The 13,715-nt window shown below is 41.8% G+C and overlaps 2 protein-coding genes and 1 long non-coding RNA gene across 3 annotated transcripts; all 3 read right to left on the bottom strand.

Annotated features, from left to right (window-relative positions):
* Positions 1–4,378: 4,378 nt before the first annotated feature.
* LOC135106644 (uncharacterized) lies at positions 4,379–6,195 on the bottom strand. The gene is made up of 2 exons (XR_010271397.1): positions 6,072–6,195; positions 4,379–5,752 (listed from the first exon to the last, which is right to left on the bottom strand). It is a non-coding gene; the product is annotated as an uncharacterized LOC135106644 (long non-coding RNA).
* A 125-nt stretch (positions 6,196–6,320) lies between these two features.
* LOC135106640 (peroxidasin-like) lies at positions 6,321–10,348 on the bottom strand. Its single transcript, XM_064015938.1, is given in 8 exon segments — positions 6,321–6,425; positions 6,984–7,106; positions 7,108–7,631; positions 7,842–8,096; positions 8,609–8,717; positions 9,010–9,107; positions 9,577–9,753; positions 10,164–10,348. Coding segments are annotated over 8 exon segments (1,476 nt in total). The 5' UTR covers positions 10,264–10,348; the 3' UTR covers positions 6,321–6,335.
* Positions 10,349–10,862: 514 nt separating this feature from the next.
* Positions 10,863–13,715, bottom strand: LOC135106233 (uncharacterized). Its single transcript, XM_064015003.1, has 5 exons — positions 13,536–13,715; positions 12,010–12,191; positions 11,699–11,891; positions 11,201–11,481; positions 10,863–10,900 (listed from the first exon to the last, which is right to left on the bottom strand). Exons 1-5 carry the CDS (start codon positions 13,568–13,570, stop codon positions 10,863–10,865), a joined length of 729 nt encoding a protein of 242 aa, XP_063871073.1. The 5' UTR covers positions 13,571–13,715.

Raw genomic sequence — 13,715 nt, 5'->3', positions numbered from 1 at the left:
CCACAACACGTCACTAGTGCTGTACTGTCCTTCCTCTCTCTCTCTCTCTCTCTCTCTCTCTCTCTCTCTCTCTCTCTCTCTCTCTCTCTCTCTCTCTCTCTCTCTCTCTCTCTCTCTCTGTCAGTGTATATGCGAGATAAATAATGTGAATGATGAAATAATGAGTGCAATAGTTGCCTTCACTACTGCACAGCTTGCAACTAACACTGCCCAGCCAGCCAGGGACCACAACTTGTCACTAGTGCTGTACTGTCATCTCTCTCTCTCTCTCTCTCTCTCTCTCTCTCTCTCTCTCTCTCTCTCTCTCTCTCTCTCTCTCTCTCTCTCTCTCTCTCTCTCTCTCTCTCTCTCTCTCTCTCTCATTAAAATTAACTTAACCCCTTCTATCCCATGTTAATATTCTCTCTCTCTCTCTCTCTCTCTCTCTCTCTCTCTCTCTCTCTCTCTCTCTCTCTCTCTCTCTCTCTCTCTCTCTCTCTCTCTCTCTCTCTCGCATACTAACATCTGATTTTCTCTCTCTCTCTCTCTCTCTCTCTCTCTCTCTCTCTCTCTCTCTCTCTCTCTCTCTGCCGATAGAAAAGGCCAGCCCTCCCCTAGAAGGAGGCACCTGCAACATCAAGTTTTAGTTCAGAGGCTACATAAAGATCAAGATCATCCTGATCCCCGAGGCCCCGGGCGCACGCGCGTCATGTAAACAAAGTACAAACATACTCCCACAGTCCCACAGCCTGCCCTACACGACCCCAGCAAACACACAAGAACAAGCTATAGAGCTACATCGTCGATACCCTTACAACTACAAGCTATAGCAAGTAAGTAAGCTCTGCATGCTCAGAGGCATAACAATAGGTTAGCAGAGGTAGCAAACTGCCACGGGGCCAGGGCCTATATAATAATGATTATGTAAAGGGGGCCCGAGCCTATGGACGTAGAGTCTCGAAAAGGGGCCAAGGGACCCAAGGGGTATGTGCCCATGGCACATACCCCTTGGTATAATACCAAGGGGTATGTGGTATGGGATAATGACATAATGCTAGCATTATGTCATTATCCCATATATGCTTGATATATACTGCTTGATATATACTGCTTGATATGTCATGTGATCTCATTAGCTTAATTATGTCCTGTGTATGAGTGCAGTTTTTCTTTTTCACACAGTGCTTCTCTCAATTTATTTTCTATCTGCTAGCATTATGTCATTATCCCATATATACTTGATATATACTGCTTGATATGTCATGTGATCTCATTAGCTTAATTATGTCCTGTGTATGAGTGCAGTTTTTCTTTTTCACACAGTGCTTCTCTCAATTTATTTTCTATCTGCTAGCATTATGTCATTATCCCATATATGCTTGATATATACTGCTTGATATGTTATGTGATCTCATTAGCTTTATTATGTCCTGTGTATGAGTGCAGTTTTTCTTTTTCACACAGTGCTTCTCTCAATTTAGTTTCTATCTGCTAGCATTATGTCATTATCCAATATATGCTTGATATATACTGCTTGATATGTCATGTGATCTCATTAGCTTTATTATGTCCTGTGTAAGAGTGCAGTTTTCTTTTTCATACAGTGCTTCTCTCACTACAAATGGTTTATGCTGGGTGTGTAATATGTGTAAAATTGCATGTAGTTGTATTAAGACGTCGTCAAACGGGATATGCAACCACTATTTTTTCACAAATATCGCAAGTTTTTGAGATTTAGCTTCCATTTCTAAAATCTCCCGTGTGACGTCGCCTTTATGGGCTACACTTCCTAAATGCTTGTTTTCAGTTAAAATTAACTAAATACCCTTTGTTCTGTTTATGTGAGTTACCATAGGGCTAATAAAATTTCATTATTATCAACATATTTTTCCTCAGAAATTTTCCTTATGTGTTACAGATTTCTACAGATATTTTGTCAGATTTGGTCAGATTATGCATAATTCAGTCTGGCAACACTGCCAAGGCATCCAGTCTCCCAGCAAGTGCCAAGAGGCATTCATTCAATGCTCCGCTGACACCAATTTGCCCAAAGGTATGCATTATATGTGGAAAGTACATTACGTACGGTGTAGAGGTGGTTGTCTAGTGATATAAATGGTAAGGTGGTGGTGCTGGTGATTGTGATGGTGCCACAGTATTATTACCGTATGTCAGTATATTGAGGCTTGATATCACTTTTATTAATGTGCCAGTATTTCATTACCTACCTTATGAAACAACACTAGCTCTTCATATATTCTTTTCTACAAACCTTTAACAATAATTGAAATGTTTTTTTTAAATTGAATTCAATGCCTTTTTTTTTTATTGATGAAAACAGGAAATAATTATGGCTACCACTGGCTAGACACGCATACCTTGCCTTGAATTTAGGTATGGTTAGCTTAGGTTTGATATGGTTGGGTGTAGTTACGTTAGGTTAGTTTTGGGTATGGTTAGGTTAGGTTACAGCAAGTACAGTTAGGTTAGTTTGGGTGTGGTTAGGTTTGGATGTGGTTAAGTTAGTTTAGGTATGGTTAGGTTACAGCAGGTATGGTTAGGTTAGTTTTGGTGTGGTCAAGTTAGTTTAGGTATGGTTAAGTTACAGCAGGTATGGTTAGTTTAGGTATGCTCCACAGGTATGTAGAGAGATAGATAAATGGTTAGATAAAACAAAGTTAAATAGACTGAGAGATAGAGAGATAGATGGTTAGATTAGGTAAATAGATAGACATTGAGAGATAAGCAGAGATAGGCCTAGTTAGGTTAGGTCCAGCAGATACTTAGATCAATGGGTAGACTGAGAGATTAATAGATAGACAAAATAACAAATAGATAAATAAGCAGAGCCTACAAAACTATCACTAATATTATGAAAAACCTCTTCAACACCCTAACAATTAAAAAATAAATCATTAAAAAACCAGAAAGGAAGTATTCAACAAACAAATTCTTCTATGTGTATCTAAACTTAGTAAAAAATCCACAGAACAATTGCATTAGTAAACACAGTGTTAGGTTGTATCTCATTTAAAGCTGGCGTTATCAAGCTTGAGCCCACCATTCCTTCTTCTGCCCTGATTACTGAACCAAAGGATTTTGCTGATGCAAAATCTCATCTCATTTACTCCCTCATTCCTATTGGTTTAATATCTTGCGTCTGAAGCACTAAGCTGATTATGTGGCAATGAGATTGTTATAGTTATTTTTTATGTTAGGTGAATACCCTCTCCATTAGGGGCTGATAGCACTAAGAGCGTGAATGATGTGTGTATGAGTGGATGGTGCTCTGTCTGGGCCACCCTGTGTGGGATTGCCAACCTGGTGGACAGATGGACAGGTGGACAGGTGGACAGATAGATACATAGAAACTCCCTTGCTGTACCCATTAAATGTAAATAAATAGATAAACTTTTATTTATTTTTCCTCTTTCCTGCTCTCATTCTTGCCTTCATTGTTTCCATTATAACCTACTCCATTAATTAATAGCTTTCTCTCCCCCTCCTGTTACATCTTCAAAGTGTTTCATCATTCCTTTCATTGATATTATTTTTCTCATCTTATTCAGTATCAGAGGCTTCACTGTATTGTATTACTTGTGCAGTCCTGTAACAGTTTTTTTTTTTTTTTTTCCTCTGTATGGCAAGTGTACATGTATTCTTTCCTGCCAAATTAGGGGAGGCATTGTTCCCCTGATAGGAAGCACCACACCCTACCCATGACATATTGGGGCAATTTGGACACTAAAATATATATATATATATATATATATATATATATATATATATATATATATATATATATATATATATATATATATATATATATATATATATATATATATATATATATATATATATATATATATATATATATATATATATAGCAGGTCAGCAGTTCTACACAAGATGACCCAGACAAAACACCACACACACACACACACACACACACACACACACACACACACACACACACACACACACACACACACACACAGGGAGACTGAAGAGGGACATTGCTACATAGAAATATCATGTTTAGCCAATATTTTATTAAAAATAAAATACATATTACAATTTACATTAACATACAATACACACACACACACACACACACACACACACACACACACACACACACACACACACACACACACACACACACACACACACACACACAGGGAGACTGAAGAGGGACATTACTACATAGAAATATCATGTTTAGCCAATATTTTATAAAAAATAAAATACATATTACAATTTACATTAACATACAATACACACACACACACACACACACACACACACACACACACACACACACACACACACACACACACACACACACACACACACACAGGGAGACTGAAGAGGGACATTACTACATAGAAATATCATGTTTAGCCAATATTTTATAAAAAATAAAATACATATTACAATTTACATTAACATACAATACACACACACACACACACACACACACACACACACACACACACACACACACACACACACACACACACACACACACTAGGATAAAATATGAGTTAGGTTTACTTAGCAGAAGAAAATAAGCACGCAGAAATATAATTTTCAGTTTCCTACCACACCAAGAGACTTTTCCTTTCTTAACACAGTGAATGGAGGTGCAATGAAGTGAGACCATTGACAGAACACACATGAATAAGTTAGGGCTAAAAGGAGCTGAAAAGACATAGATGAATGATATTGAATAACACATGAACACACACACACACACACACACACACACACACACACACACACACATCTCACTAAATTAAATAGAAAAGCTTCATAAACATAATTTGACCTTCAATGACCTTTCATTCTGGATCTGCTGAATTCAAAACAGCAATACATCTGACCTTGAATGACCTTGTGTCCTGGGTCTTGCTGAGGTCAACATATACCAACATTCCTCACTAAATAACCAAATTTCATGCAACTTGACCTTAAATGACCTGTATTCTGGGCCATACTAAGGTCATTTTGCAAGATTTGAATGAATATACCTTTTCTTGTGTCTGTTCTCTACCTAATCATGTGTGTGTGTGTGTGTGTGTGTGTGTGTGTGTGTGTGTGTGTGTGTGTGTGTGTTTCCATCAATACACACACACACACACACACACACACACACACACACATATACACAGATGCATAGATACATACATACATACAAACAGCAGTAGCAGCATTATGAAAACAACTTAATTTTCTTTTTTTTTTTTTTTTCTGTAAGATGTTATAGTCTTCCACAAACCCAAGGAGGAGGAGCAGGAGGAACATACATACATACATACAAGGGAGAAACAAACACAAAAATTTACAGCATTACTCCAGAGAGACATTGCTAAATACAACCACTCAACCCCAAATTCACTGTCATAATATACCATATATCTGCTGAACAAAAACAAAACTTGCCTCTTACACAGACAGACAGACAGAGAGAGAGAGAGAGAGAGAGAGAGAGAGAGAGAGAGAGAGAGAGAGAGAGAGAGAGCATCCCCACCCCTAACATACTTCACAAGATAGGGACATTGCAAAATATTCTCTAACCATTTCTTGTGACGTCAGCTCTTTAACTGTTGGCAAATCCGAGCTGGTTGGAGTCCTGAGTGGCCACTTGTGGGAAGGCACGGAAGGCAAATGCACACTGCACCTTGCACACGTGGTCATTCAGAATAGACTCAGGACTGTAGGACTGGGCCAGGTGGAAGCAGTTGTCTATCTTGAGGCTCTGGCAGACAGGCTGTGGAGGAGAGAGAGACAGAGAAACACTCAGCTTTGTATATAAGTGGACTCCAGGTACCATTGTTAGTTGAGGCTGGCAGACTAGCTGTGAGAGAGAGAGAGAGAGAGAGAGAGAGAGAGAGAGAGAGGGAGAAATACTTAGATTTGCCTTTAGGGAGTCTCTAGGCACTTGTTAATTGAGGCTCTGGCAGACAGGCTGTGGGGGTTGGGTTTAATAAGCAGATAAACAGACAGATAGGCACTTCCAGGCATTGATAGCATTATAAATAGCAAAACAAACAGACAAACAGACAGACAGACAGATGCACAAGACTCACCCCTTCCTTGGTACAGGTGCACATAACACAAGGAGAGATGCGTTCTGCTCCACTTATGTCGATGTTAGTCTTGCCTACGCCACATGACACACGCTCTTTCCACAGCTCAAGGTTCACCCCCGGGGAGGTCGCGACATGACACTCGGGGGTTCCTGGGGGTGAGGAAGGGATAAGGGGATAGCATTTTGTCTGTGTCTGTATGTGTGTGTGTGTGTGTGTGTGTGTGTGTGTGTGTGTGTGTGTGTGTGTGTGCAGGAGCAGTACTTACAGGAAGGGGTCTGGAAGGTCAAAGACAGACCACTGTTCACTTTCCACATAGTCACAGTTGTCACACAGAAGCTTGGACAGTGTCACCTGTAGAGAAGAGACACACTTGAGCTCATTTGTTTGCTGCTAAAACACTTAATTTGTTAAGTAAGATCAAGATAAGTTAGCTAATTTGATTAGTAAGGTTAGACATAACTAGATTTAGGACAGATTAGGTAATTAAGTTAAGTTTTGAGTAGATTTGGCAAGGTTACTTAGATTTTAAGTTGATTTGATAAGTAAGGTGATTTACTTTTACTAATGCTACTATTATTTCTACTACTATTATTCCTTTCTATCCTATGGCTGACTGGGATAAGAATGTGTGTGTGTGTGTGTGTGTGTGTGTGTGTGTGTGGCTTGTGTGGGATTGCCAGCCTGGTATATAAAGAGAAATGAACTATTGCTATTACTACTACTGCTGCTCACCACCCACAGACAGAAATACTACTGCTACTATTATTACTATTACTACCACCACTACTTAACACCAACAGAGATAGTATTACTACTACTGCTACCACCACCAGCACTCATTACTCACAGATGGATAGACTACTGCTACTGTTACTACCACCACCACCACCACCACCAAGGAAGACCCACCTTTCTTATTTCAGTGAGCTGAGGGTCGGTGAAGCGCACAAGTGGGTCAGCATTCTCATACCAGAACCGGTCACAGCAGCGGAGGTTCCTGAACTGAATGCCGAGGGTGCAGCCGAACGTGGGGACCGACCAGTCCACCGTGCAGCGGCGTCTCAATCAATCCACCAGTGAACAGATCTATGTCATCCACGTGTGCGTACGTCCGTTTCATTCGCTCGATCACCGGCCTCGCTATCTCCCTGTGCAGGTCATCAAACGACCTCGCCCTGGTCAGGTTACAGAGGGCCCTGTACTCATTGTAAGGCTGCAGTCCATGGTCTCTGCCTCGCTGGATGTTGAGGGCAGCCAGGTCCAGGCCAGAGAATGGCTGCCGCTTGTCTTCAAAGAGATGGTTGGTCACCTCATCTGTCAAGAACTGGTCCAGTGTCTCCATGGACACAGTAGTCAGGCCGCGGATGATCTCATCAAGCATCCCAGGCTGGTAGAGTAGGTCTGGGTTGAAGAAGTGTTCGCTCAGCTTGACAGGAGGGTTGCGCTTGGCAAATATTCCGTCCATGCGCTCCAGGGAAGGCTTGAGTAGAGAGTGGCCAAAGCGGAAGGCTATGCCAAATTCATTGAGCACTGTTGGGTTGCAGTATGCATCGTAATCTGAGAGAGAGAGAGAGAGAGAGAGAGAGAGAGAGAGAGAGAGAGAGAGAGGAGAGAGAGAGAGAGAGAGAGATAGTCATTAGGAGTGCAGTGTGTTAGAGGGAAATGTTGCACACATACACACACACACACACACACACACACACACACACACACACACACACACACACACACACACACACACACACACACACACACACATTAACCTACCTTCAGAATAGCCCTCAGGCAGCAAGTTAAGCTCATACAGATTAACAGCGTTCCACCCCAGCACCCTTGGCAGCCACTCATTGTACGTGACATGCTGGTTGATGGCCGTCACGATACGCCGGGCATTTTGGAAGAGCTGCTCATCATTCCAGTGTTTGTTGAGGCGCTTCAGTTCCCCGGCCACTCTGTTGTGTTCACGCATCATCAGAGTGTGTAGCGCAGCCAAGCCAGGCTGCTCTGAGGCCCAGGTGTCTCCTGTGGGTGGGAGGAAACAGACAAGTGGATGTTTTCAAGGCTTTCTCTCTGTTTTTTCCTCTTATTCACTCAGTCATACACACACACACACACACACACACACACACACACACACACACACACACACACACACACAGACAAACAAAAAACATACTCTTTGAAGGGTCTCTATTTCTCTTCCTCTCTCTCTCATTCACCCATTCAGTCAATCACATACACATAAATGACTCTTTAAAGACTCTCTCTCTCTCTCTCTCTCTCTCTCTCTCTCTCTCTCTCTCTCTCTCTCTCTCTCTCTCTCTCTCTCTCTCTCTCTCTCTCTCTCTCTCTCTCTCTCTCTCTCTCTCTCTCTCTCTCTCTCTCTCTCTCTCTCTCTCTCTCTCTCTCTCTCTCTCTCTCTCTCTCTCTCTCTCTCTCTCTCAGTCATATGTAGACAGTGACATCATCTAGTAAGCAATGCAAACAGTAACCTTACCTAACCTTACCTAAGCTAACCTCAGCCAAACACTAACCTCCAGTGAAGCACCGGCCAGAGGGAGCCTGACACTCGTGGTTCTCATTCTCAGTGGGCAGCAGGTCTTTGCCTCGCAGGGGGTTGGGTGTGCCTCGTAGCATGCCGTCCTGCAGGGGTAGTGCAGTAGCAGTAGTAGTACATTATTCTGCATCTCTCTTTCTCCCTCTTTTCAGAACCAATAGGTGTGTGTGTGTGTGTGTGTGTGTGTGTGTGTGTGTGTGTGTGTGTATGGGTGTCAGTGGCCAGCCTAGCACTGTGAGATGCTACTACTACTACTACTTTTCAGGTTGTTAGCACCCAGTCAATAGGGAGATTTTAAAACAAGATCAGACTAGTATATAGATGTGGATGACAGATATAGAAGCCTCATGCTGGTTTTCCCCGGTGCTGCACACTTACCGACTTGGTCCTCAGTTGCTGCTGCTCACACTTGTCTGAGCCATAGGTGTGAGAGGCGTCGATGAAGGCAGTCACTTGGTTCATTTGCTCCCGGTAGCCTGGTCAACAAATTACTTGTGTTACGATGGTGATAATGATAATAGCAATGGTAATTCTTTCACTCTTGGGAGCCTGCTTGAAGGAATTATGTTTAAGCAATAGTAATAATATGTTTAGGTGATGAAAGTGTTATTGGTAGTGTTGATTTTCTTCTTTTATCATTTTATTGGCCTTGCTGTGTTAAGTTTAGATGATAGAGACTAAACACACAGACAAACACACAGACACATTATCTCACACTCTATGTGTCTCTCTTTGTCTCCCTCACACCTACATGGAGAAGCAAAGACAAACTATCTCACTCTCTCTATCTGTCTCTCTCTCTCTGTCACATCCCACAAGAGGAAATAGACACACACAGCATACCTTCATATCCTCTCTCTCTCTCTCTCTCTCTCACACACACACACACACACACACACACACACACACACACACACACACACACACACACACACACACACACACCTAGAGTCAGCTGGCCTGGCATGGAGCGGGTCAGGGGGATGCAGAATGGCTGGCCAGATGATATATTGACAGGAGGGAAAAATGGATCGTTCTGAGGAATGGCTATGGGGAAACACTCAGGGTGGACTGTCTGGGGAGAGTCACATCTGCGGCAATCCAGAATCGAGTCTTGGAAACCTGGAAGAGAGAGAAGTGAATGTGTTTAGTGGGTGAGGTGAAGAGATGCTGGGCCAGGAGTCAGTGTATTTACAGACATGAGGTAAAGAGAGAATAAGTACTTTTTTTTTTATCAACACATACACAGTTAAGTTAATATTAGAAAACATATACCTGTTAACACTAGAATGAGAAAGAGAAACAGGAGATTTGATAACTAATGGAAAAACCAGATAATGATAAACAACAAAGATAGATTAGGTTAGGAACAGACTAAGAAAATACTCGTATATAGTTTTAGTGACAAGTATGCAGAAATTAAAGAAAACTAGACATATATAGATCAGGAGACAACAAATCAATAGTTTATCAGACCTTGGAAGCTACAACTATGTAAACACACACACACACACACACACACGCACACCTACCTTTGTTGATGGGGGTGAAAATAATATCATGGTCAATAAACTGGCCCCACTGCATGACCATTAGGGTATAGCGGACATGCGGTGCAGACACGTCGTGCATGTTGGCGGAAATGAGCCGAGGGGAAGGGAGAGGCTTGCCGGTGACTGAAGTGACGCGAAATTTAGACAGACCTGGGGATGACAAGAGAAGGTTTAGGGGTACTGGAGTGTATTGTAAAGAAATTCATTTGTTTATCTATCTGTCAGGCTGGCAGTCCCACAGAAGGCAAGGTTTGGGGGTACTTGATTGTACTGTAAGGAAATTGGTTTGTTAATCTATCTATCTGTCAGGTTAGCAGTCCTATAGAAGATAAGGTATGGGGGTACTTCAGTGAGAATTAAGTTTATATATCTATCTGTGAGACTGGCAGTCCTATACAAAGCACAGACAAGGCACCACACACTCACACACACAATAATAACAGTAATATATCTATCTGTCTGTCTGTCTATCTACATACAAGGCTAGCAATCCCACAGAAGCCAGCCCAGACAAGGCACCACACACTCACACACACAATAATAATAGTAATATATCTATCTGTCTGTCTCTCTGTCTACATACAAGGCTAGCATTCCCACACAGGCCAGCACAGACAAGGCACCACAGACTCATTTACAAACATATTTATTTATTCTCTTTCCTAACTTTATCAAGCTTCAGTTCTTTATTTCTTGTCCTGTCCTGATTACTGATCCTGAGAATTTTGCTTATGTCATCCTTGTCATGCTCTCTATATCACTTTGGGACCTCTAGCTGACTGAAATGACTTCTCTCTGATTCTTAACTTTATAAAGCCTGAACACATTATTTATGTTCTATCCCTAACACTAATACAGACACATAGACATCTATCTGATCTACTCTTGACTTTATCCCTTACTTCATCAAACTTAAACACTTAATTTCTTGACCTATCCCAAATACCAACACACACACATGCACACACACATATATATACACACATACACAGACATACAGACAGACAGACACTCACCGTTTTCATAAGAAGGACGTAGGAGTCGACTTTTTGCCCTGAACGACTTGCCGAAGGACGGGAAGTTAAGATTATTGCACCACCCTGTAGCTGTGCGGAAACGCAAAGTGTGGTCGCAGGGCAGTGTCTGGTCGTCACGCTCAAACACGCTAGGAATTTCCGTGATATCGCTGACGTCAGTGTTAGGCAGAACCTCCATCAAATCCAGTACGTTGTTTGGGGAACCTGACTCGATGTCTTTGAGCTGGCCGTCTGCTGCCCGAGTCTTGCGTGACCTGGCTCTGGTGGTGGAGAGACTGTCAGTGGTGAGGCGTGGTAGACAAAACTGTGGTGTTTTTATCATTTTCTCTGTTGTTTTATTGTTTGCTTGGCTTTCTGTTGTTAATTATGGGAAATTTCTGCTGTTTTTGTGTCATGTTCACCTCAAAATACATCAGTCTAAGGCTCTGAATAACCCTTTCACTAACTAATGCACTCATCTATCACACAAACACATACTTGAATCTTCCTGAGGTCTTGCAGTCAATCTGGTTGGTGTCGGCCATGAGGATCTGGGTGTTTGCCGGGCCGCGCTGCACCTTGAGGAGGCCGCCAGAGAAGGCACGCAGCTCGTCACTCTCCTCCTTGCTGGACCCGTAGATCACCGACCCATCAATGAAGGATGTCACTTGGTTGATCTGTTCTCTGGGGCCTGTGTGAAGTGTCACCATTAATAAGACTAGTGAAGCAACATTACATAAACTCAGTGATAGTATTTATGATAGCTCTCTGATAATTTACACCACCATCACCACCCATTACTCACTTACCTGAAGGAATGGGGTCAATATCCACAGGTAAGGGAAATCCTGAGGTTCCTAAGGGGATTTGCTGAAGGGACCTCTCCTCTCTTCCTCCTCTTTCCCCATCCTCTCCTCCTCCCCAGACCTCCATGCCTGCCACAGTCAGCCACAGACACCACCATGTCACCACACAGGCTGTCATACACACTCTGGAGAAGAAATGGAGCGAGATAATGCAATGACACAAAGGGAAACACAATTTTCAGGGTCAGTAATTATATTTAGGAAAATAAATAATTGGTTTAAACTTAATAAAAGGTAGAGGTTAAGAGGGGTCTGATGGTCTTGGAAAGTGGTATAGGGGACATAATAAGAGTGATATAAGCAAAATTCTCCAGGTAGGGCAATAAATAATTGGTTTGTGCTTGATAAAGGCAGAATTAGATTAAAAGGAGGTCTAATCCATTTCTTCAAGTGATATGAGATGCAACAAGGGTGATATAAGCAAAATTCTCTGAGGCAGTAAACAGGGAAGGACAAGAAGTAAAAATGGATTCAAGCTTGAGGATAGATTTAAGAAAGACAGGATAGAATGGAATAGACTCAGCAATCAGGTTGTTAGTACTGAGTCATTGGGGAGCTTTAGACAAATTTATGGATTGGGTGGAAATAAGGTAAGAGCAGAATAACACACACAGCAAAGGTTAAGGTAATATCATAAAGGATAACAATTTATTGGGGCTTCCACTCATTCACCCTGCTCTTATAGACAAAGAATAACACACACAGCAAAGGATAAGGTAATATCATAAAGGATAATAATTTATTGGGGCTTCCACTCATTCACCCTGCTCTTATAGACGAAGAATAACACACACAGCAAAGGATAAGGTAATATCATAAAGGATAATAATTTATTGGGGCTTCCACTCATTCACCCTGCTCTTATAGACAAGGTGGCATCAAAAGCATTTCTCTCTCTCGTAGCATAAAAGTCATAATGTAGTGAAGACTGTCATTCATCGTGTCATATTTCACAAGAGTTACTGGGTATCTTATCTCTTTTTTGGATATCTGTTACCATCTAACGAAATACTAAAATAGTTAAGAGTATTTTTACATGTCTGTCTAGGTAATAACCTAGACAATGAGACAATAGTGAAGATTGTAAACATGGTATGCTTTTCATACCATCTAAATTTTCGGGGAAAAACACTTATTTTGCTCCTTAATTGATAAAACTCAAGGTTAGTGAGACTTTTCCTCTTCTAGTATATTTCTACAAAATATGAATGCACAAAATCCCCCTAAACATTATTTGTTTTCATAAGTTAGAAATAAAATCTGCATATTGAGATGGTCTTTTGGCGGCGCCAAAACAGTTTAAGCACGAATCTGTGACTGAGGTGAGTTCCAGCCGCTGTTGTGCTTATTTTACCTGTCCCACGAACACAACAGCTGCCTGGCCAACATTCAGCGACTCAGAGACACATTACCAAGTAAGCAAGTGGACATTGCCGCCCTGACAAGCTTTTTAAAGTGTAAAGACATACTGGGTATGACAAGCCGCAGCTGAGTGTTTTGGCATAACAACACAGCGGCGTCCTGGTTCCCTGTAGCTCCCTGGCTCCCTCCCCGTGCACAGTTTGCTCTCTCTCTCACCAAGAAAACAACAAAATTTGCTCTGCGGAGACGAGGTTAATGTGTGTTCAGGAACATCTGGTGCATTACGC

The sequence above is a fragment of the Scylla paramamosain genome, chromosome 13 (assembly GCF_035594125.1).
Source record: "Scylla paramamosain isolate STU-SP2022 chromosome 13, ASM3559412v1, whole genome shotgun sequence".
NCBI classification, from domain to species: Eukaryota; Metazoa; Arthropoda; class Malacostraca; order Decapoda; family Portunidae; genus Scylla; species Scylla paramamosain.
This window is presented reverse-complemented; position numbering and strand designations above follow the sequence as displayed.

Bases quoted from the DNA above. Each gene is read 5' to 3' on its own strand.
- LOC135106233 (XM_064015003.1), bottom strand. From the start codon at position 13,570: ATGCCAAAACACTCAGCTGCGGCTTGTCATACCCA. The intron at 11,892-12,009 runs GTAAGTGAGTAA...CACTTCACACAG, and splicing joins TATTGACCCCATTCCTTCAG to GCCCCAGAGAACAGATCAAC. The intron at 10,901-11,200 runs GTGAGTGTCTGT...CAAAATTCTCAG, and splicing joins ACGTCCTTCTTATGAAAACG to GATCAGTAATCAGGACAGGA.